This window comes from Manis javanica, chromosome 7 (assembly GCF_040802235.1).
Source record: "Manis javanica isolate MJ-LG chromosome 7, MJ_LKY, whole genome shotgun sequence".
NCBI classification, from domain to species: domain Eukaryota; kingdom Metazoa; phylum Chordata; class Mammalia; order Pholidota; family Manidae; genus Manis; species Manis javanica.
Genome location: NC_133162.1, coordinates 13,473,732 through 13,499,588, shown reverse-complemented (window position 1 = coordinate 13,499,588; position 25,857 = coordinate 13,473,732). Strand labels below are relative to the sequence as shown.

Genomic DNA, 25,857 nt, shown 5'->3' with positions numbered 1-25,857 from the left:
TGTGTCTTAAAAGGAGTTCAGAGTGGCTGGAATATAAGCCAAATAGGCAGGAAACAAGGTTAGAAACCTCAGAGGAGCCAAGATCTGTAAAGCCTTATTAGTAATTTTAAGAAGAGTAAATTTGACCTAGAACTGTACTATCTAATACAACAGGCACCAGCCACGTGTCACCACCAATCACTTGAAATCTGGCTTGTGCCAAATGTTGAAATAATAGTGTTTTGGATATTTTACATCAAATAAATTATTAAAATATACCTACTTCACCAATTTTTACTTTTTTTACTGTGACTGTATATTCCTACTGGGCACTGATCTAGAAAACACAGGGCAAGGGAAGGGCCCTCACATCTTAAGAACAATACATGGCCAGTTTGCATTTTAAACCTGACTGTGAGGCAGGGTATAAAGGACAGCCAAGAAAGTGGACAGTCTCAGGCAAGAAAAGCAATTAGAAGACTACTGTGATGGTCTGGGAATGAAATGACGATCAAATCCAATGTCATAGAAGTTATATTTCTATTTGATAAAATTGCCATTTGCTGGGAACCAAAATACGAATAAAACAGTTTGTCCAAAAAATGTATGTATGTGACATTGTTTCAGAAAGCAGCCAGTCTCACACACATATATACACACACATATTAACATGTCCTGCTATACCCACGACTGACCATTTTTTAGATCATCATCTCTGGACTATCACAGCCTGGGAGGACATGGCTCCTGTGGATTCACACAAACAAGTAATCTGGGGCTAGTGAAAAGAATTTGTCCCCCGAGACTTAGCTCTGCTATTTACCAGGTGTATGACCCTGGGCAGTTTGCTTAAACCCTCTGAGTCTCACTGTCTTGATAAGAAAAATAGCTAAATTTTCTACAGGTTCTGTGGGAGGTTAAATGCAGAAACTTAAAAAGTATATAATACCAAATCATTAATACTATAAAATTTTAGGGATCCTTGTTATTCTCTTCTACCAAATAAACCATCTTCATGCATAATGGAGGAGGCTTGACTATAATTTCACTTCCTGGGTGTGGGTGAACTAATGGTCCTCACGTTTGGTGGGATGGTTGCTCTGGAATGCATGGGTCAGCCACCGCCCTGGGACCCCTGCAAGCTTCTGCTCAGGGAAGTTTGGCATCCTCAGGTGAGCCCATTCTCCCTCCCACTCGTGGCCCTGACAATAGGCTGAACTGGATAAGAGAGGACGGGACGGCCTCTCTGAAGGTTAAGTAAATGATACCTTGTTTGGCTAACATGCTGGTTATCTGGCCACACAGGTGTCTCAGGGCCTTTCTTTCCCTCACCTGGGTTTGATATCACAAAGTTGCCAGAATCGGAGCCTAAACATATGTCAATATTTAACTCCTCTGCAAACATAGCTCCTGGATTAGAAACTTCCAAGTTTGGCATTTTTATTTTTAATTGTCCAAGGTTTCAGAGTCAAAGTTGAGTCATTGTTACCTAATGCTCTACTGAGTTCAGGAGAGGTGGAATTGTTTTTCAGTGAGGGCCCTCTTCCAAAGCCATGAGGCACTCCAGAGGAAGACTGCCATGCCTGTGTCACCCTTCACAGGCTCACCTTCTGCCCCCACAGTGAGGCTGGTGGAGAGTGGGGTTTGGTGGTAGCTCTGACCCACCTACCTGGAGTATTGGAGACTTTTCCTATGTATCCAGCACTCTGACCTGTTCCAACTACACATAAATTGCCTCTGGGGGCCCAGGCAACACTGGGTGATTTTTCACTAAATTCTGAGTTATCACATGGCCTCAGATGACTTGTGAAACTAGTCACCCTCAGGGACTGAACTGAAAAACACCCGTTAAGATTAAAATGCTGCAAAATGAAGTGAAGAACTGAGCAATTGCTTTTTGTAATTCAGGAAGTGGCAGGAAAGGGGACTTTTAAAACCAGTAATTAGGAAAAAAGAAAAAAGTCTGTTAAAAAGTGTTAATTGTATGCATAAGTACCACCCAAATCTCATGATAAATTTACAACCCAAGACTCAGTGTCGGCTACCTGAATTATTCTTGGAAGTAGGAGAAACCATTGTATAATAAAATGACCTCTGTTGCTTAAAGTAATGCTGGTTGCTATGACCCTGAAAGATCGGTGCTTTAAAACAGTAGGACTTTACTTCTTGCTCACATGTTCAAAATGGGTGTTTGTGATTCATGGGTAGATTTCCTCTGAGCAGGGGACCCAGGTATCTTCCATCTTGTGACTCTGCCGGCTTCAACACATGGCCTACAAGGCAACTGTACCTCTCTCTGCATCAAGCCAAGGAAGGGGAGGCACATGGAGATCGTGTGTGCGTGTTTATGAACAGGGCTGGAACTAGTGTACTTCTATGCACTCATATCTCATTGGTCAGTAACTGATCATGTGGCCTATCTCCCTGTAAGGGAGATTGGATAATAAAGTCCAATTCTATTCTATGTACAAGGAGGGCAACAATTGCCACATATTCCATAAACAGACATTCTTAAATAGCATGTTAGTGGCTTGAAGTGAAACAATGTGGTTTATAAAATTTTACAACCAGGTTTATAACCAGGGTTCAGCAAGATTGAATGTAGGGGGAAATCATTCATCCAGAGCTGACATGATAGACTGCTGATCACATGCAATTCCGTTAGCTTTTATAACACTTGGGGAAATTAAGCCTTCCCAAAACACTCTAAAATTTGAACCTATTTCAGTTTATAAAATAATTCCCCACAGACTCTGTGTCTGTTTCACAATTTGGTGAATTTTGGTCCTAATTCTATAGCCTATATTGAACAAAGGTCACTCTAATGATGGATTAAATTTTTGTACTACCTAAAACGCCAACTTAGAAATTTTGTGCAAATTATTTATCAATTCACACAGAATGTATTTTACTTCATAGTAATCCCCAGAGTGAGCACTGGCATTTTTTTTTTTTTTTGGTTTGTTTGCTTGTTGCTTGTTTTAAGTTAAAAAAAAAAGTCTTCGGAAAATCACAGTTCTTTATTGTGAGATTGTGTAGGCAGCTGTTATTGTAGCAATTATGCAAAATAATTGCTTTGCATATTCGTTCCTTCATTTGCGTGTTCACTCATTGAACGGGGATGTGTTAAGAGCCTGCTGATACCAAGTGGGAGAGATGCTGAGGTGCGACAAGGCAGAGTTCATGCCTCTCAGAGTTTATGATTCACACCTGATTATGATGGATGTCAAATGAGGGAAGTCCTCTGGGGAGGTGTTATTAGCGGTGAGAGGTAAACCAGCCTACTCATGGTTGGAGAGTCCCTGAGGAGGGGATCCAAGGCTGAGACGTGGGGGATTCGGTGAGAACTCGCCGTGGCTGCGTCCGTGGAATTCCTTTTGCCTTCTTTACCATTTCCCTTGCCCAGCTTCCTTGAACTTCTCTCATTCACAAATAATGTTGTTACTTACCCTTTTCTATACCTGTAGATTTGTCAGGGAGCTGAGGTATTATTTGACCATGTTTGACTTACAAACATCGCAATTTCATATAATTCAACCTGTATCTGGGACACTGTCAGGCTGAAAGACTCCAGTCTCTTAAAATCATGGTATCCCATTACAGCCTTTTTAAAATTTACTTTAAGCAATCACTCATCAACTGGAAACATCCCAGTCCTTTTCTATCAAATACTTCTCTTTCAGATTATTTTACCAGTCCATTTTTTTCAAGTTGAATTTTATTTTTCTCTCTTATTCACCATTTCATTTGGTGGTGGGGTCACTGATTCCACCCCTCTGCTCTTGGAAGTACCCCCAGTTCCTTTCATCAGTTCATTTATCCTCTTGTCTATGTTACTGCTCAGAAATGGACTAGTTCTATGGACTGTCAAAGTAAAATATCAACTGATTTCCTAAAAGGAACGAATGCTCTTGAAGAATTGCCTCCATTTCGTGTTTTTGAGGGTAAGACAAGGTTATACAAAACCTGCATGAGCTAGCAAGCTTTGAGTATTTATTTTCAAGACTGCTGCTATCCAAGCTTTGAGTATTTATTTCAAGACCTGCATAAGGGAATTGTAAACCAGCAAATGGACAGACTAGGACCTTCACCACAAAGAAATTATGGTGATTCTGAACATTGAAATAATCACATTAAAAAAGAACTGTTTGTATCTACCCTTTTCTCATCTTCCCACAAGTACTGTGGAAAATTTTACTGACTATCAATCTTGGTTTATTTATGATTAAAGTTAGAATACATTCTTGGAACCTCCTCTCTTTTCACACCATTTTTCATGGACCTTCTCAAAGAGATAAGGTTAACCTATAAAAGGGACTTTCAGGTGCTCTCTGGTTGTGCGCAGAACCTGACGGATCTGCCACGGTGAGTCTGGAACATGTTTCCAAGTCTAATTTATTAGAATTTACCCATTTTCCCCTCAAAGGCTTAACTGAGCTTGAATTGTGCCAGTATTTTTAAAATGTAGTTAGCCAGACTCAATCATGTTTTTAATTTTATTTAGATGCTGCTAATCTGGACACTTTCGCTGCTGCTGGGAGCGGTAGCAGGTAAGACAAAACGTGTACGTAGTGCTGAAAGAGATTCATTGCTCAACACTTTCATGAAGGGCTAAGGCCACGATGGCTAAATTCAAGCCACTCTGAGAATAAGGAGCAGGGTGAGAACGATGCAGGAATAAGAGCACAGACCCTGGAGTAGGGTTGCCAGATAAAATCCAAGATGCCTAGTTCAATTTGAATTTCAGATAAATAGCAAATATTTCAGGTAAACAACAAATACATGTCATATTTAAACTAAAATATATTCATTGTTCATCTGAAACCCAAATGTAACTCGCAGTTTTCTTTGCTACATCTGGCAACTCTAACTTGGAGTCAAGGGTGAGGTATGAACCCCGGATCCACCAGCCTAAGCAAAATTACCCTATGCAAAATTCTCAGCTTCTCTGTGCTTCACTGTCTCCCCTGTGAGATGGCCATATAAAGCCACCCCTTCAACATAGGATAATCATGAGACTTAGGTAAGACATCTCATGTAAATCATCTTGTCTAGCACCTGGCACATAGAAAGATTTCGAGAATGTGGGCCCCCACAACAGCTACTACTGTGATTTTTCTAGATTTTATCCTCCTGAAGAACCCTTCTTTTGTGTTGCTCTTTTGTGGGTTAACACTCAAGCACAGAGTTGTGTCCATCATGAATTCACTATTTGATTACTTGAGAGCAGTGTCTTCATCAGGGGAATACAGGAGGCCCGCAGAACAAGTCAGAGACCTAAATACTCAGCCAGGTGGAGATACTAAGTTGTGGCGTGTGTGATGAAACAAATTCTCCACCCAAAGCCCAAAGCTGAAAGATGGCTACAAGGAGTTGAGGGCTTCAGCCCTCTCTACCAGGGCCCAGGACCTAAGGCTGCTCCTTTCTTGGGCACCAGTGGCCCAGGCATCTGAGTTGAGAGGCTAAAACACAAGGCTGGACAGAGACCCAAGGAGAGTGAGGTGGTCCTAAGTGGTAGAAAGAAGTGGCAGCCTTTAGCTGGGATGTTTACCTATTAAAGCTGTTCTGTGAGTGTGCAGATAGGAAGATGTTTGGGGATATGCAGGAAGAAAATATGCCACAAAATGTAATTTAACTCCTATTTTGGCAAAGGGACCATTTAAAAAAAGCACTGTGGTTAAGCTAATATTTTTGACACACTTCTGGGTGATTGCAGGAAAAGAGGTTTGCTTCCCAAGACTTGGCTGCTTCAGTGATGATTCCCCGTGGGCAGGAACTGTGGAAAGACCCCTCAAAATATTGCCGTGGTCTCCAAAAGATGTCAACACCCACTTCCTCCTATACACTAACGAGAACCCAAACGACTTTGAAGTAAGGGCACTCACTGTTTTCAGAACTAAGTTCCATCTGTCTTGCATAGTAGGATACTTAATTTCAAGTGTTCTTAAGAGAACAAGTCTGACAGTGAAATTTGTATCTTTGTAGACTTTTAAGTCAGTGAGCTTAAGTATTATTTTATTTAACTTGTTTATGAAAGGTCCATTAACTTAAGATTATCTTTTTCTCATTTTCATTTAGATTCACTTTATTGTTTTTTCATTAAAGCATAATTGATGTACAATGTAATACTTTCAGGTATATAACAGTGATTTGATATTTATATACATTACAAAATGGTCACCACAATAAGTCTAGTTACCATCTGTCACCATACTAAGTTATTACATTATTATTAACTATATTCCCTATGCTATACATTATATCCCTGCATCTTACTTATTTTATTATAGAAGATTGTACTTCTTAATCCTCTTCGCCTATCTTGCCATCCTCCTGTCCTGCTCCTACCTGGCAACTATCAGTTTGTTCTCTATATCTACGAATCTGTTTCTATTCTGTTTTGTTTTTTAGATTCCATATGTAAGTGAAATCATATGGCCTTTCTCTTTCATCTAGGTTCATCTTTGTTATCATAAATAGCAAATTTTCATCTTTTTTAAGGTAGCATTCCATTGTGTATGTCTGTACATCTTCTTTATCCATTCATCTATCAATTGGACATTTAGGTTGTTTTCATATTTTGCTATTGTAAATAATGCTGAGATGAACATAGGGGTGCACATCTTTCCAAATTAGTGTTGTCATTTTTTGAATAAATAGCCAAAAGTGGAATTACTAGATAATATGATAGTTCTATTTTTAAGGACCATTCCATACTGTTTTCCATAGTTGCTGTGCCAATTTGCATTCCCATCAACAGTGCAAGAGGGTTTCCTTTTCTCCACATTTTCACCAACTCTTATTATTTCTTCTCTTTTTGACAGGAGCCATCTGGCAGGTGTGAGATGGTTTCTTATTGTGATTTTGGTTTGTATTTCCCTGATGGTTTAATGCTGTTGAGCTTCTTTTCATGTTGACCATCTGTATGTCTTCTTTGGGAAAATATCTATTCAAGTCCTTTGTCTATTTTTTAATTGGATTGTTTGTCTGTTTTTATATTGAGTTGTATGGTTCTTTATATATCTTAGATGTTAACCCCTTATCAGATACATCATTTGTAAATATCTTCTCCCATTCAGTAGGTTGCCTTTTATTTTGTTCATGGTTGCCTTCATTGCGCAAAACCATTTTAGTTTGATATAGTCTCATTTGTTTATTTTTTCTTTTGTTGTCCCTCGCTTAGGAGACAGATCGCAAAATAAATTGCTAAGGCAAATGTCAAGAAGCTTACTGCCAATGCTTTCTTCTGGAAGTTTCATAGTTTCAAGTTTTACATTTTGTTTTTAATCCATTTTGAATTTATTTTTTGTGTATGGTATAAGAAAGTAGTCCAGTTTTCATTCTTTTGTATATAGCTGTCCAGTTTTCCTAAAACTCTTTATTGAAGAGACCTTATTTTCCACATTGCATATTCTTGTCACCTTTGTCATAAATTAGTTGACCAAATAAGCATGAGTTTATTTCTGGGCTCTGTATTCTGTTCCACTGATCTTTGCATCTGTTTTTTGTGCCAGTACCAAACTTGTTTGATACCTATAGCTTTATAGTATAGTTTGAAATTCAGGAGCGCAATACCTCTAGCTTTGTTTTCTTATCAAGACTGCTTGGGCTATTCAGAGTCTTTTGTGGTTACATACAAATTTTAGGATTCTTTGTTCTAGTTTTATTTTAAAAATGCCATTGGCATTTTGATAGAGATTATACTGAATCTGTAGATTGCTTTGGGTAGCATGGACAATTGAACAGTATTAACTTTCGAATCCATGAGTTTATCTCCCCATTCAGTTGTATCTTCTTCAATTTTCTTCATCAATGTCTTATAGTTTTCAGAGTACAGGTCTTACACCTCCTTCATTCAGTTTATTCCTAGGTATTTTATTCTGTTTGATGCGGTTGTAAATGGGACTGTTCCTTAGTTTATCTTTCTGATAGTTCATTATTAATGTATAGAAACACAAATTTATATATATTGATTTTGTATCATTCAACTTTACTGATTTCATTATTAGTTTTAATAGTTTTTGGTGGATGCTTTAGAGTTTTCTATATATAGTATCATATCATCTGCAAATAGCAACAGGTTTACTTCTTCCTTTCCAATTTAGATAGCTTTTATTTCTTTTTCTTGCCTAACTGCTGTGGCTAGGACTTCCAATACTATGTTGAAACCAGGCATCCTTGTCTTATTTCTGATCTTAGAAGAAAAACTTTCAATATTTCACCATTGAGTATGATTTTAACTGTGGATTTGTCATATATAGCCTTTATTATGTTTAGGTAAGTTCCTTCTATACCCATTTTTTTGAGAATTTTTACTATAAGTGGATGTTGAATTTTTTGTCAAATGCTTTTTCTGCATCTATTGAGATGATCATCTGACTTTTATCCTTCATTTTGTTAATATGGTATATGACATTGATTAGTGGTTGTTGAAACATCCTTGCATCTGTGGAGTAACTCCCATTTGGTCATGGCGTGTAATCCTTTTAATATATTGTTGAATTCGGTTTGCTGAAATTCTGTTGGGGATTTTTGTGACTACATTTATCATGGATATTGTCCTATAATTTTCTGTTTCTATAGTTTCTATCTGGTTTGAGTATCAGGGTAATATTGGCCTCATAGAATGAGTTTGGAAATGTTCCTTCCTTTTAAAGTTTTTGGAATAGTTTGAGGAGGATAGTTATTAACTCTTAAATGTTTGGTACAGTTCACCTGTGAAGCCATCTGGGTCTGGAATTTTGTTTTGTTTGGAGTTTTTTCATTACTGTTTCAGTCTCCTTACCAGTAATCAGTCTGTTCAGATTTTCTTTTTCTTGCTGATTTGATCTTAGAAGATTGTATGTTTCAAGGAATTTATCCATTTCTTCCAGGTTGTTTAATATGTTGCATATAATCATTCATACTTGTCTTTTATGATCCTTTATATTTCTGTGGTATTGGTTATAACTTCTTTTTCACTTCTGATTTTATTTATTTGGACCCCTTCTTTTTTCTCGATGAGTTAGGCTAAAGGTTCATCAATTTTGTTTATCGTTTCAAAGAACCAGCTCTTAGTTTCATTGATCTTTTCTTTTTCTTACTTTCTTTTATAGTGTCTAATTCATTTATTTCTACTCTGATGCTTCTAATTTCCTTCTTTCTACTAACTTTGGGCTTTGTTTGTTCTTCTTTTTATATTTCTTTTAGGTGTAAGGTTAGATTGTTTACTTGAACTTTTCCTTGTTTTGTTTCTTGAGGTGGGCCTGTACAGCTATAAATGTCCCTATTAAAACTGCTTTTGCTGTGTCTCATAAATTTTTTAAAAATTTCCATTTTCATTTGCCTCAAGGCTTTTTAAAATTTTTTCTTTGGTTTCTTCATTGACTCTTTGGTTGTTAATAACTTGTTGTTTAGTCTCCATGTATTTGTGTTTTTTCCAGTTGTCTTCTTGTAATTGATTTTTAGTTTTATACTGATATGGTCAGAAAAGGTGCTTGATATGATTTCAATCCCCTTAAATTTATTGAGACCTATTTTGTAGCCTAAAGTGATCTATCTGGAAAATGTCCATGTATGCTTGAGAAGAGTGTGTATCCTGCTGTTTTGGGATGAGATACTATGCATACATGTATTATAGCCATCTGGTCTATTGTGTCATTTATGGCCAATGTTTCCTTATTAGTTTTTTGTCGGGATGCTCCATCCTTTAATGTGAGTTGTTAAAGTCCCCTACTATTATTGTGTTACTATTAATTACTGTTTTGTGTCCATTAACATTTGCTTCATATATTTAGGTGTTCCTATGTTGGGTGCATAAATATTTACAAGTATATTATATCTCCTTGTTGGATTGATACCTTCATCGTTTTGTAATGCCCTTCTTTGTCTCTTATTACAGCCTTTGTTTTAAAGTCTAATTTGTCTGATATAAGTATTTCTACCCCACCTTTCTTTTCATTTCCATTTCCATTTTTCCATCCCTCATTTTCAGTCTGTGTGTGTCTTTATATCTGAATTGAGTCTCTTATAGGCAGTATATAGATGGGTTCTGCTTTTTTTATCCATTCAGCCACCCATTGATTGGAACTTAATATTGTTCTTATCCTACTTCTTTGATGCACTTAATCAATATTCTAAATATGTATATATATAATATATGTATACAGTTATGTATAATCTTCCAGTATTAGATATAATTTCCCAGCATTTTGTATATATATAAAATACACATGCACACATATACAAAATCTTCCATTGTACGGCAATAAGACCTCTACCACCAATATTATAGCAGATATATTTTTCTGAGTAGAGCAGCTGCAAAATGTTATGACATCTGGAAAATAGCAACTTGGCGATGACTTCAAATTGCTTGGTTATAACAGGAGAATCCTTACTCACAAAGATCCTGAGTCTCAGAAGTCTTCTCCTATCTACCACCTCCCTCCATCTACTAAAAGTTCTATTGAAACTTGACTATAAGAAACTTGCCATTAAACAATTTTCTCCCTAAAATAGGAAATCGTTGCAGATCCATCAACTATCATGGCCTCCAACTTCAAAACGGATAGAAAAACCCGCTTTATTATTCATGGATTCATAGACAAAGGAGAAGAAAGCTGGCTTGCCAATATGTGCAAGGTGAGATATGGTCATTTCATAAGAGAAGGTTGTTTCTGGACTGATAATTAACACAGAGAAAGGCATAGACTTCTCAATCAGGACAGATGCCAGCTGCCATGACACTGGAGGAGCCTCTGATCCTACTAGACCTGAGTTCCCAGGGGAGGGGATAGAAGGGACCTGGGACAAGGCAGAAATTTGGCAGGCATTTGGTGACTCTGGGTAGTGATTACTTAGTAACTGTTACAGATATATTTTAATATTTTAGTGACATATGTTGCAACATTAGTTGTACTTTCAATAACTTTTCATTAGGTTTTAATTTCTATGTGATAAACAGAAATAACTCATTTTGCCTAAACTGATTATTTTCCTTTGATTTTCACTTGCTGCTCTTTGATCTCATATGATAGCAATATCTGGGAAAACAGGGGAAGTTGTCATTTCTAGCTTCTATTGTTGCAACAGTGGTGACCCTGTATTCTTTAATTTGCCTGGGGCTGCATGCCCTGTGATAATGAAGAATTAGAAGACAGAAAATCAAATCAAGCAAATTTTCCTAGTAAATTTTGCTAGTGCTTAAGGAACATTATCATTGATTCATTTAATAATCAAGCTTCTGTGGCCAGCTTGGCACAAAGATGCAGTTTTTCTTCAGGGGTCTGCAGGTCCTCCTAAACCTATATAATTTCAAACCTGTCTATGCCCCAAGCCAAAGACTGAATTGAATCAACTCCAAAAAGTATCCACTGATCCTGAAGACAGCCAAAATTAACAGGCTAGCCTCTTCACTTCACAAATTTAGAAATAATCAATAAAACCATTGTTTATCTTCTAAAATAATTTAGAGCTGATGATTATTGTGTGGAGGGTAGTAATAGATTTCTTTCCAACAGTGCAAGAAAAATATAAATGATTCTTAGCTCAAAAGAAATGTAAACTTTCAGATATGTGTGTACAATTTATTTCTGAGGTTCTGAGGTCCCAAAAGCAGGTGGATTTTCCTTGCATTTGATTAGCTTTGACAGCATTGTTGCATTATGATGGAGAAAGGAGTAGATTCAACCAAAAGGTTAAAGGTCCTAGACTCTAGTTCCGTCTCTATCCTTAGCCACAACATTAGCAAATCATTACCTTTCTTTGGATTCTTCTATCTGTAAAATGAAAGAGTTGGGGATGATTTCTAAGATTGCTTCATTTTCCTCAAATTCTTCTCAGAAAAAAGTGGGGTTACATATGAGCACACAAACAAACAAAATTCCTTCCAGATCTAACATTCATGAAACTATCATTGACCTGCATCATACAAGGCTTTCAGTAAATGTCTTGTTGTTTATGCTATTATGTAAAATAGCTCTTCAATAACATATAATGAAACATGTTCATCCAGAAACACAGATTAGTTTTTCATCATAGAAAAGTTTCCTCATTTACCTTCAATATATTTATTTAATGGTATCCTAGCATAGTGTCTCAGTCATTCATTCATTCAATAAATATTTATTGAGCACCTACTATTTGCCATAAACTGTTCCAGGCACTGAGGATCCAGGAATGAATAAGACAGTCAATGTCCTGGTGTACATTTCAGTAAGGAATGATGTAGTCTTGTGATATTTATGATGCTCTAATGAGACAACACATTATACCACATTGTATACATTTTTCTCTGAAACAAATGTCTATGCATCTGTTGCAGTAGAAATCCCAAGAATCCAGTTCCCCTTATGGTTTATAGTTTGGAGCCAATGTTAGCCTTTAAAATGGATTCCATACCCATAACAGTTAGAAGTTTTGTTAATTGCTTTGGGTTAAAAGCAAGCATGATATTGTATAGGTCAAGGAGGGAATTTATCCTGGTCCTCACATGTGTTCATTGGTAATTAATAAAGATCCTGAATTATTTACTTGTTTATTGTGTCTCTTCCACCAGAACTTTTTTCAGGTAGAAAGCGTGAACTGCTTCTGTGTGGACTGGAAAAGTGGCTCCCGAACTGGATACACACAGGCCTCACAAAACATCCGAATTGTGGGGGCAGAAGTGGCATACTTTGTTGAAGTTCTTCAGGTAAATACCTCTGGGTTATATATATACCTGTGCACAATGCCCTCTGAATTCTCTTTTAAAAAAACAATCTATAGATATGATAATTGCTAAAAACATTTCTCTACCAAGATTTTGTTGAAAAGAAAAATACAAAAAAAAAATCTAGATTTGGGTTTCATCAATATGCCAATAAAAATCAATCAGCTAGGGTTTTTTTTAAGTGTTTTTATTCAAGCCACCAGATAGGTATCAAATTAAAATTCAATTTATTGGATTTCACCAGTATTTCTTTTCATTTACCGGCTATTAAACATGATAGTATCAACCTCAAGATTAAACTAGATTTCTTAAATTTTTATTGTTTATTTTCTTAAGAGAAGCACAATGATAACAAACTAACCTAATCTGGAAACTAAAAACTTAGAAAATGTTAACCAGAATGTGGTTAAATAATTGCTTTCATTATTATTTCCTAATCCAACTCCTTTTTCACTACCTCTGGGCAACAATTCTTCCTATCCATCAAGGGCTCCCTCTACATAATAAAGCAGCAAAAGAGAGCTCTACTTCCACCAGTTTAAACTTTAAGTCATCACCAGTATCTATTATAATTGAAAAAAAAATCCATGAAAATCAATCGCTTTGAAGGGGACCCATGTCTTCTTAAAACTCAAGTTTTCTGAGGTTCCCCTTCTGTGCCCAACCAGAATTTTATTTGAAAACATTCTGAAGAAGTTTTGTTTCCAACAGTCAGCCTTTGGGTACTCGCCCTCCGATGTCCACGTCATCGGCCATAGCCTGGGCGCCCACGCTGCTGGGGAGGCGGGAAGGAGGACCAACGGGACGATTGGACGGATCTCAGGTTGGTCACAACAATAAAAGCTACGAGATTGGACTAAATGCAGCCTACATGGGGTCTAAAAGGCTGGCAACTTGGCATAGCCTGCCTTTTACCTGAGAAGACCTGTTTTTATATACTCTGAATTGGGCCACATGATCAGAAATCAGTGTGTTCTGAGGCCTTGTGGGTTTTTTTTAACCGATATCGATCTCTGGTCTACAGAACTCTGTTTAATATGGAAATAGTGAGTGTGACTAGAATGTGAATCTGGAGGACTTATTCATATCTATTTTCCCTTTGTCAGGCATCCACAAAGGACAAGTTTCATGAATAGAATAAATAGCATAAACAACAGAATAAATAATAAATAGAATTCAACCCAAAGAGCTCCAAATTATATAATTAATTATATTCTGCTTCAGTAATGATGAATAATGAGCCCAATCGTCATCAACCACAACCCAAGAGTCGTGGTGGGCAGGTGAGCAGGCTCCCCTGGGTGCCAGTTCTGCACACTGCTAATTAGATAAAAACTATCATTTTACAAATCTCAGACTGCTTAAATATTTTATTGTTGGATACTCAGGCCCTAAAACAACCCTGTAACAAATTTCATGATTTGAGAAAATTCACTTTAGTGCAAACAGTAAAGTAGACACAGATTTCCCTTCAGAAGATGATAAGGTAGGGAAGAACTAGCTTGTCTTTTCCCATGCATCGTTCATGATCACAACCAAGGCCTGCACCCAGGTACGTAACTAAGGAAGAAGGGCAAATGGGCACGTACACTGGTAGATATTAACATGACACATCTTATTTAGGGTTGGATCCAGCTGAACCTTGCTTTGAGGGCACACCTGAATTAGTCCGACTGGACCCCAGTGATGCCATGTTTGTGGATGTGATTCACACAGACAGTCTCCCTATAATCCCCTACATGGGTGAGTCCCTCGATTCATCCTCCTAGAGTGATTTTTGAGTCTATACATTAGAATGCTCTAGAGTGTACTGGGTATATACATTAACATCAACTTTCCCGTATTTTAAAATTCCTCAGGGTTTGGAATGAGTCAAACCGTGGGCCACCTAGATTTCTTTCCAAATGGAGGAGAAGAAATGCCTGGATGTAAAAAGAACCTTGTCTCTCAGATTGTTGACATAAATGGAATCTGGGAAGGTAAAACTCTTATGTGCATGAAGAGATTTTCTGGGAGGAAAATTTGTAAAAGGAAAAGAGGGCTCATGAATTCCACAGTCTGAGCAGTTTTATTGCTAAACCTGAGAGGGACCTGCCTATTCTGGAGAGCAGAACAAAGAAGGCGTCTCTTACAGGCTAAGACTCTTTTTATGGCTGGGTTTTTTGGCGAGCTTTTCAGGGGATGGGTCAGGGAAAAAGTGGGCTGTGGCTTGCTGACGTGTCCTCTGGAGGATGCATGTAGCCTAAGTAAGATGAAACCTAGGTATTTCTGAGGTGGCTTATTCAAAAGGTGGTATTCACATCCAGATTCTATCATTCCTGGCTTTAAAGAGTATAGGAAGACAGGTTACCATTCCTTTCTTGGCTATTTCCTGCTGAGAGGGTGATGAAGGGGGTTTTCTGATATTTTGAAGCAGGAAGGCCATTTGGAGGTGTTCTCGAGTAGTTGCCCCAGAGATGGCCACCATTCAGTCCTGTAAAAACCTTTGGAATAGGTTAATTAAGCAAGGAAGGAAAAGAAGAAGGAGGGTGATAAAGGCTAATAGGGCCCAGAGAGGTAGAAGGTAGCTGAGGGTTGTAGAAGCTGAGAGTGTAAGACTTGGACTCAGGCCAGAGAGAGAAGGATTAGAGCCCAGGGGCTGAGAAGTTCAGAGAGCTTGTGTGAGGGGTGTACTTGCAGGGGCTGGTGGAGGGCCATTTTGGGGGGCTTCAGGGATAAGGAGTATAGCCGATGCTAGGAACTGTAAGCAGAGAGGCCAGCTTTTTATCACAAGGTCCAGTCGTTTGGACAAATAGGCAACAGGCTGGTGGGAGTCCCCAGCTGATTGTGCTAGTTAGTAGCTCTAATAGTTGTGCCTTTTTGCTGGTTAAGAACAGAAAGAAAGGTTTATTAGGTTTAGGTAGAGTCAAAGCAGGTGCCTTGCGGAGCACTCGCTTAAGGGCCTCCGTAGATGTGTCCGGTTGCCTGGAGGGGAGAGAAGTCAAGGGAGGGGCTGACTTCCCTAGTGGGCAATCCATTGTCCAGGGACAGCATTGTCCACCATTCAGACATTACTTTGTAGGAGGCTTGGGATTAGGAAACACTTTTGCCCAGTGGCCCAGATTGCCACAGTGAAAACAGTTGCTAGTTGGTTTGGGGGTGGAGCTTTTGCAGGCTCATCAGCAGGAGGTCGATTTAGGGGGGCCAGAGTCTGATTTCCCACTTTAGCCTGTTTTCCTTCCTGAGTATTTTGTTCCTCATCCTGGTTGTTGATAACTTTAAAGGCAAGGACTTACAAGCTCTCTTGGGATGTTTGGGGTCTATTTTCTATTCTTTGGAGCCTTTTACGAATATCTGGGTAAGACTGGGAAATGAAGTGGAGGTGTAGGAGAGTAAGACCCTCAGAACAGTTGGGGCTGGTGTTTGTGTATTTGATCACCACCTCTGAAAGGGGGTTAATAAAGAGGGCTGGGTTTTCATCTGCCCTCTGGGTAATTTCCCTGAGGTGCTTCTAGCTGACCTGTTTATTTTTATTTCTTTCCATTCCTGCCAGTAGGCAAGTGATCACGTGATCACAAGTTGCCCTACCAGTGGGTATGTCCACCGGGGATTTTGGGGCTCAGCCCTGGGGATCACTTGAGCTGCCAGGCCATGATTAGCAGGGTGCTGGCGGTGCAACTCATCAGCATGATTTTCTGCCACACGCCAAATGTGTTTCCTCTTGTCATTCATGTGGGTGGATGAGAGGATGAGGTAAATGTCCCCCTAAGTGAGGTGGCCCATTTGAGTGACTCTTTCCTGAATTTATTGGGATTTTTCTGAGGAGGACCCCATCTTTTGTTCAGTACGCTTCAGATCATTAATTGAAAAGGAGACGTGAACACGCACAGGCCCTTCAATGCATGCTGCCCCACGGAGGGGCAGGAGAGGGCGGGAGCAGTCTGGGAGGTGCTGGGTGGGAGTGAGGGTGCGAGAGCGTGTCTGGGGGGGAAAAGGGGGTTTGTAGAGGGGGGTGGGGTAGGAGGCAGATGCACAGTGGGTGGGAAGGGAGGGGTGGGAGGTTGTGCTCAGGGCGCCCACGGTGGGGAGGGACTTGGACTTTGCTGCGGCGGCTGGGGAGGGCGGGGAGGCTAAGGCAGAGGGTTGTCAGCCGGGCTGAGCTCATCAGCGGAGGAGGGGAGAGGGGGTACGGGCACGAGGTTGTCAGGGCAGGGGCAGGGGGGTTGTTCCGGGAGAAGGATTTGAAGGGGGGAGAGGGAGGAACAAAGGGAGGGCTGCTCGTGGAGGGTGAGTAAGGCTTGGACCCGGGGGCCTCTGACCACCTGCCAGTCCCCTGGAGGAAGTCACCAAGGTCTCGGGGAGTTCAGAAATCGAAGGTGCTCATGCCCTCAGCTGGCCGGTGGGACCCGTTATGGAGCTTGTATTGGGGCCACACGGAAGTGGAGTGAAAGATCAGTTTTTGTTTGTTTGTTTAATGTCTCCTTGTAATCCCAATTGGGGAAAAGATGACATAGGAGACAGCTGAGGGTGTGTCGCCTGGTGTTTTGAGGGAGAGTTGCCCATTGTGGGTGACTGAGTTGGGAAACAGGCCGCCAGGACGTCTCCCTGCCGCCAGCTTCCCACCCGAGTCCATGGCCTCCTGGAGCCCGATGAGACTGTCCTGCCACTGGAAGGAAGCATCCCCCCACTTAGAGCGCAGGACACCCCCTTTTGTTGTGGTGTTCGCAAATGGAGAACAGAGAGGAAGGGAAAGGGGAAAAGGGATGGTGGTTGACTTTCCCTGGGCACAGGAGAAAGCCAATGAGGCCAGAATCTTACCCTCCTAAGAATAGGGATGGATTAGTACCTGGTGGTGGATGTGTAGCTTGATGTCTGGCAAGACGGTTCCTGGTCTCTAGTTCACAAGGTGTGTCTTGGGTGAGGGAGGGAAGGGAAATGGGGCGACACCCAGGGGGCTCTCAGGATCTAGAGTTTGCCACGACGAGCGGCCACTGCCCACTGCTTCCCAGGTTGCAAAAGAGCTTCTGCTCTCAGCTCCCGCACCCGGGTTTCGGCACCAAATAAAAGGAAAAGAAGGGACACAAACTCCACAGTCCAAGCAGGTTTACTGCTAAACCTGAGAGGGACCCCTCTGTTCTGGAGAGCAGAACAAAGAAGGCATCTCTTACAGGCTAAGTGGCTTTTTATGGCTAGGTTTTTTGGCAGGCTTTTGAGGAGATGAGTAGGGGAGAGGTGGGCTGTGGCTTGCTGATGTGTCCTCGGTAAAATGCTTGTAGCCTAAGTAAAATGAAACCCAGGTCTCGCTGAGGTGGTGGGTGGGCTTATTCAAAATGGCCGTACTCCTGCCCAGGCTCTATCAATTTGTATTTCACTAAATTTGCTAAATATTTTGGTATTGTACAAGTCTTACACTTTTCTACAACAAAGGACCTTTAATTGTATCCCCAAAATACAGGCTTTACATTTGGGGTTAGTGGGCATAAAGAGCTATAAGTAAGAAAATGTATTTATAGTCAACTTTCCAAATTCAGGGAATGTTTTACTAAGTTACACTTTTATCTATATAGACCAATTTTTTCCTTCTAAAGTTATTTTTCCATTTCATTTAACTATAGCATAACTATTTGAATGCTAAATCAGTATTGATTCCATCACAACTCATAGATACACTTTATAAATGACTGTTCTGTGACTGCCATGAGTTTATACTAATTAGAGAAATCTAGTCAACAACTACATTCTGAGAATGACATTAACTTAGAAAAATAAACTCTTGCTGATGCATAATCATGTCTGATTTCAAAGGAACACGCGACTTTGTGGCCTGTAATCACTTAAGAAGCTACAAGTATTACTCGGACAGCATCCTCAACCCCAGTGGCTTTGCTGGATTCTCCTGTGCCTCTTACAAGGTTTTCTCTGCAGTAAGTAGACTCCACCTTGCACCTAAAGAGCTTTGTAGCCATTGCTTCTCATGACTGGTATGGTTCACTGTGCATGACAGGGGTTCAGTGAATGTCACTATATTATCCCATATTATTTATACTTGTAATCCTAGATATTTATTTTCATAATGATAAGGCATTGGAGAACTTCAGAGAAATGGGCTAACAAACTGAAGTGTCCCATGTCTACCTTATTCTTTATCACTTCTGTACGTATCAGGTAAATGTTTAAACTTGTTTTAGAAATAATCCTAAGCAAAAAATTTAGTCTGTGGTAATCTGAGCTATGACTATGGGATCCTAATGAATATGGAAAACTTTTCTTAAATGTTGATGTTATAAAAGTATATAATTATGGGCATGTGGTTGGAATCTTTAAATGTGATCTTGCGTAGGACGTATCTATTATCTGTGAGTTTTTAAATTGCTTTTCCTTTCACTGTAAATTTTTTCAAATAAAAATGTATGACCTATGTCACTTAATGAAATTTTAAGTGACATACCACATGAAGTCATAATTACTAAGAAGATACACTTTAGTGATGGAGATACAAATCCTGGTTTCACTGTTAAATAGTTGCATGATTTGGGCAAGATACCTAACTACTCTAAGGCAGTTTTTTCATGTCTAAATATAAATAGTAATGGTAGACTCCATAGATTTGGTGGGAGAATTTAGTGAGATGACACATTCTGATCACTTAGCCTAGAATTTAAAATATTATCATAAGCATTCAACAAATTTTGGCTATTATGTGTGTGTAGAGGTGGCTGTATATTTTATTCACGGTACAGCTTGTATATACAAGACCCCTTCCCCCTTCTTTGGTCTAACTTTGTTTTTATTTTCTTCTCAAATTCCCCTTCTCTCTGCAGTGGGCAGAACCAACAGAGAAGCTTTAGGTTTCATCCAGTTAAAATTTAATCTGATCCAGTAATATCGATAGTCCTTTGAGGTGATGCTCAGCCACTTTTGTAAGAAAAAAATCCTTAGTTTTGCAGATTGCTCAGGCTTTGGACCCCTCATCAGCCTCTCCTGATGCTGGTATTGGGTACGGTTATCATGGTGGTGGCCAGTGTGTGTGCAGGGCAGAGGGGAGGCCTTGGGGGTCCACCTTATTGACGGGCACACAGCTGGCATCTGCAGATCACGTGTGGGCACATCTGCTCTTCTGGCTCAGGCAGTGCCCTCAGAGAGCTTTGGCCATTTCTTCCAGCTCAGTCTCCTCTTAGCTTTTGCTGAATGCAGACCCATAGACTCAGCCGGGTCTCCATGTGGTCCACTGACCCAGGGGTCCCCCACTTGTCTCCACCATCGGGCAGCCTTGCCCCTCCACAGTGGGAATCCTGATGTTTGCGCTTGTCCCTCTGACCCTCCCTCTCTCTCTCTCCTTCCCACAGTTCCTTGACCCCAAAAGAGAGAACATTTTTCCTACAAGATATCATTTCCTCCACGCCCTCATGGCTAAACCTTAATGGCCAACTGGGGCATTTTTGCTCCACATTGGGGAGATTCTGAGATTAGAACGCTTCTGACTTTAATATGCTAATTAGGAGCTAAAGAAATTCAGTTTTTGAGTGTGTGGTCCTCCTAATGGGTCCTATTTTGCATAGCAGAAGCTGATTACCACCTCCTGTTCTACCTTTTGCAATCTTTCTAAAATAAATTCTAACCATCTGCAGGCAATAAATGTCCTGGGTGAGCTGGGGCTTTGTGTGATTTTTATTAGTGTTTCTGTTAGTATTATATTATTTAACAGTGAAATTGCTGATTTATCATTGTAAATAGTGAGTTGCATTTTTAACCTTTGCTGAGACTCTGTTAAAGTCCTCTTTTACCATCAGAACAGATTTGACTTTAGAATGTGGGAATTGCAACAACGCGTGGAAAAAGATGACACACCAATAAAGAAAGAACATCCTCATTCCTGATTTATTTATTTTTTCCCCAGAACAAGTGCTTCCCCTGTTCAAGTGAAGGCTGCCCACAGATGGGTTTTTATGCTGATAGATTTCCTGGGAAAACAAATGGTGTGGGCCAGAAATTCTATTTAAACACTGGCGAGGCCAGCGATTTTGCACGTAAGTCTATTTTATTTGCTTTAAGTTCTTAATGTTACGTATTTTATCATGTCAAGTGAAAATGTGTAAAATTGCTTGTCTATACAGAAGTTTTAAACGCCCCTCCCCAAAATAGAAAAATACTCAAATGCCATGCTCAATGTGACTCTGGTTAACTGAGACCGCAGAATGGAGTTTGGAGCTTGAGCTATCAATGATACAGAAATTAATTTCTTCATGTTTGATTCTGGTGCTGAATTCAGGAGGCTTTTTCTGCTCCAACCTCTTCACATTCAGTCCAAAGTTTCAATGAACAAAATTCTGAAGTTCTGTGCAAGCAGAAAAGTAATCTCAGAGATAGAGATGGCAGAGGTTGTGGGATTGGAAAGGGAATGGCAGATTTAAGATATTTAGGATTGTAGACTCCACGGATGATGGGAATTTACCTAGAGGAAGCAGGGGTGGTGAGGCATGGAGACAGGCTCCAGGTTTCTTTTCTGGGTTATAGAGGACAGAAACTATTTGGGTGGAAGTCAGTGGGGTTAGCTGCATTGTAAAAACTAAAGCCAAATTTTAGCCCCTCCCCAGTTGGGTCCAGGAGAGCTCTAAATAGCAAAAACTGGTAATTATTGGCTAGTGTCATAAAATGGTTACCATAAAAAGTTAATATATTTCCAGTGGCAATGGGAAGTGAATTACATAGAGTTTTTAAAATAAACATGGACTATAGAACAAAAAATGGCACTATTCTAAAATTTGATGATCTGTGAAAATGAAAGAAACTGATGGAAATGCCACACTGCTGATTTTCCACAACCTTTTAATATGAAGATCTTATAGCATTAAAAAAATTATCAGGTGGAAATTGAAAGCAAAGTATCACTTAGCCCCTTGGCCTGAAGTCTACTGACTTGGGGAAGATTCTGTGCTCCTTCCCTCCCCCAGTGCCTGTCCTCACAACATCAGATAAATGAATATCTATGACTGTTTGATTAGAAGAACTACTCAAACCATATATAAATTATTCAAAATCCAACAGTAGTAGAAACCAAGTTAGCCCGTGTCCAGTGTATCTCCTCTACAAGCTGACATTTTGCAAATATTTTCCCCCACGCAGGTTGGAGGTATAAGGTAACTGTGACACTGTCCGGAAGGAAGGTCACAGGACATGTGCTAGTTTCTTTGTTTGGAAATAAAGGAAACTCTAAGCAGTATGAAATTTTCGAGTGAGTAAAATATTATAAGCTTCCTAAATGTTGGAATACTTTGTGCATATACTGTATGTTGTGATTATAACACTGTATTCATTACCAGAGTTATAGTCCTATTACATGCCATTAAAAAGAAGAGATGTTTTACTCCTACACCTTACTACATTTCAGAATTCTATTTCTATATTTTTTCTCTGCTCTTTCCTGAGAAAACCACTGATGTTTACTTTGGTTTATAATCAGTAAATAATTATTCTGACCACTATGAAAGGTGATAGAACAATGTCATCATTGATTAAGTTGTGAAGGACTGTAACCAAGCCATGTTTAAAGTGTCATAGAAGTAAAGATGACTTTAAAGTAATATGAGTTATTGATGGCAAGTGAATTACCACTAAGTTGGCATATATGTCTACATTTATTTAATACATTAGAATGGTAAATGTATGTCTAGTAAGCTGATTGATAGTACATTGTAAGCTCGTTTTAGAAACACATATATATGTACATATTTATATGTACATTTATGTATGTTCATTTCTGTTTTTATTAACTCAACTCCCAAGGGGCACTCTGAAATCAGGCAATACTTATTCCAATGAATTTGACTCAGATGTGGATGTTGGAGATGTACAGAAGGTTAAATTTATTTGGTACAACTATGTGATCAACCCAACCCTGCCCAGAGTGGGAGCATCTCAGGTCAAGGTGGAAAGAAATGATGGAAAAGAGTAAGTAATAGAAATACAAAGAATCTGAAGTATTGAGCCATATTTATAATTCTGTTCCCACTGAATGTCTACTTGTTAAGAGCCCTGCAGGGGGTCTCTCGCACTCCATCAACAGTTACTTCCTAATACCTGACCTTTTGTTAACTTAGGAAAACAGCCTTGATAGATGTGTAGATGAGTTTCCTGATACAAGTGACCCGTTAAAATGCAAATCTGGTTTCATGATTCTAGGGTGAAAAGAATGATTTCATTTAGCAGCTGTGCCTTGTGCTATATATGTGCTTAATTTGTCTCTCTCTCTCCCCAAACTTCCTGGGTTTGCCAAACTGCTACTTAAATTATCAGGAAAACATTCATCAGAGAATACAAATAGGCTGTTCTGCTCTTAGTGAGCAAGACAAAGGTCAACCCTTGGTTTGAACCATTCCTGAAGTGTGTGTGAGCCAAAGGATATTTACCATAGTGAGGTACCAGAAAAAGTGAGCAGATGATGCTGAAAATCATACCAATACCAATATTAGCTCGTGTGTTTTGAGTATAAAGGCAAAGCGTATGCTTCTCCTGCCATCATGTCAATCTGCAAAAGCCCAGAGAGGGGCCTTTTGCTTCTGGCAAAGATGGGGCGGCAGAGACCAGATTTATCTTCCCAGCTGGAACTACCAAAAATTCACACAAAATCGATAAAATAGCAATTTTCAGGACACCTGACTTCAAGCAATAAAGGAAAGTGATCCTTGAGAGACAAGAAACCAATAAGGTGGACCTTTACCACTGTTCCCAACTTACTGCCTTGAAAGTTTCCAGGATGTCACACAAGGAGGAATAATTCAGGTAGAGCCCAGTGGGCTCCCCGAGTGGAGGAAACAGAGCTAAGAATCCAGAAAATCCTAAGCAACTAGACTTCACAGGACAGAGAACTAGAGACGAGGGAGGTAGAGAATCTCAGAGATCTGGAAAATCTCTTGACTTTTCATCAGCATGCTGATCACATATGCATGAGGAAAGCAGCCAAGGCTAGTGGAACATCCATGGAACAATTAGCAAGAACAGGGCCCAGTTCTCTTGCTGGGCTGGGAAGAGTGCCCGTTTCTTCTCACCAGGCTGGAAAAGCTCATCATTAAAGAAACGCTGGGTAGAGTGTTTAGGAAGGTCTTCCTGCAGCAGTGGGAAATAATTAGCCTAGATCGACCAGGACCTGACAGGATCAAACTCTTTCCAAATACCTGCACCCTAGAACAGAGCTTGAGGAAATTTGTAGGAATACAAAATTATCCCGCAGCTAACAAGCTAAAATCCACACTATATGATATTAAATAAATGTCCCATCATATTTCTCATCAACATAAATGAGAAGGCAGTAGAACAACATCTTTAAATTCCTGAAAAGGAAAAATTATTAACCTAGAATTCTATACCCACACAAATATATTTCAATGACGAAAATGAAATACTTTTCAGACATACCAAAACTGAAAGAATTCATTACCAGCAGGTAAAAATTATGAGAAATCTTAAAGGAAGTCTTCAGGAAGAGGAAAATGTTACCGATTGGAAATGAATCTACAGAAAGGACTTAAAGCACAGGAAATTGTAACTACATTGAAAATACATGAGATTTTTAAATATTATAATTCAAATCTCTAAAAAACTTGACTATTGAAAAAATAATGGCAATTTTGGGGGGATAACATGTATATAAGTAAAATATATGATAACAATGCCATAAAGGCAGGCCAGAAGCAGAACATACTATTGTGACGTTCTTACACCGTATTCACGGAAGTATATCACTTGAAAATAAAATGTGGTAAGTTAAAAATAGATGGCAAAAATTCTAAAACAACCACTCAAATAATAAAACAAAAAGCTATTGCTAATAATCCAGCGAAAGAGATGAAGTGAAACTTTAAACAAAGACAAAAGAAAGGGGGAAGAACACAGGGGACAAACAGCAAGAGAATAGACTTACCCCTACCATGTCAACAATCACATGGAGTGAAAGTGATTTAAATACAACACTTAGAAGGCAGAAATTGCCAAATTAGGTTTTAAAAAAGCAATACCAACTGCATGCTGCCTACATAAAATGTACTTTAAATATACAAGCACAAATAGATTAAAAGTGAAAGGACAGAAAAAAGATATACCCATTAGTTATTAGGAAAATACAAATTAAAACCACAATGAGATACTACTATAAACCTATTTAAGTGGCTAAAATTTAAAAATTTGACAATACCAAGTACTGGTGAGGATGTGAAGAATCTTGAATTCTCATACATTGTTTATGGGAATATAAAATAATATACTTTGGAAAACACTTTGGCAGTGTCCTAGAAAATCAAATGTACATCTACCTATAATTCATCCATTCCCCTCTTAGGTATTTGCCCCCCAAAAAGGAAGTGAAAATGTTGGGGTAATGAATATGTTTGCTCTTTTGATTGTTGTGATGGGACGTAGGTATTATTATTATCCCATTTTACAGATAACTGAATGAAGGTGTGGTGCCAGAATTTATATGCTGGAAATTTGACTCCAGCAAATTCTTACCTACTACATAACAAATTCAGTTCACTTTTATTCATATATAAATATTGTGTGCTCTTTATTTCTTGTGTCCCTTTTCAATATTAATTTTTAAACTTTAATTTGCCATTGGCAAGTGTGGAAGCTGCGAGACCACAGGGAGGGAAATGACGATGAGCCGAGCATGACCTGTAGACTTTTTGTGTGTCAAGCACTTTACATGTGCTTATATATTTTATTACAGAAAATTAGCTCCCAAGCAAACTAAGTATTGCTCAGTATTAAAACATCAGAATTTTCACTCTGGCTGATTTCTTATCATGCTGCTGACCCTAATCTTACTCAGTTACCTTGGTTGACAATGTGCCAAGTTTTCAGTAAGTGCTTTTAGGATGTGACAAATGAACCCTCCCTGTCCTTTGGGGTGTCCAGTGACACCTCCTCACTCGGCAACTGGACAGCCATTAAACAAAATTGGGAAGGAGATTTCAGTCCCTTACACAGAAGATGTCTTCCCTTGGCCAGTAGCTGATCTCAGGCACAGCGTGTGGCTCTTGGACATGCTCAGCACACCACCCTCTACTAGAACTGACTTTTCTCTTCACAGGTTCAACTTCTGTAGTCAAGAAACCGTGAGAGAAAATGTTCTGCTCACTCTCAGCCTATGTTAGGAGCCACTGATACATGACCGTGGAGTCTTACTACTAATAAAGTCTCGTGGTTAAGCAATC

At 39.2% G+C, this 25,857-nt stretch overlaps 1 protein-coding gene across 1 annotated transcript; it reads left to right on the top strand.

Moving 5' to 3' along the window:
• The first annotated feature begins 1,049 nt into the window (after positions 1 to 1,049).
• Positions 1,050 to 25,857, top strand: PNLIP (pancreatic triacylglycerol lipase). The gene is made up of 13 exons (XM_073241664.1): positions 1,050 to 1,151; positions 4,484 to 4,529; positions 5,696 to 5,850; positions 10,480 to 10,602; positions 12,518 to 12,652; positions 13,382 to 13,493; positions 14,294 to 14,413; positions 14,530 to 14,649; positions 18,455 to 18,573; positions 20,547 to 20,676; positions 21,773 to 21,881; positions 22,433 to 22,597; positions 25,734 to 25,857. The coding sequence occupies exons 1-13, from the start codon at positions 1,050 to 1,052 to the stop codon at positions 25,795 to 25,797; spliced, it is 1,500 nt and encodes a 499-aa protein (XP_073097765.1). The 3' UTR covers positions 25,798 to 25,857.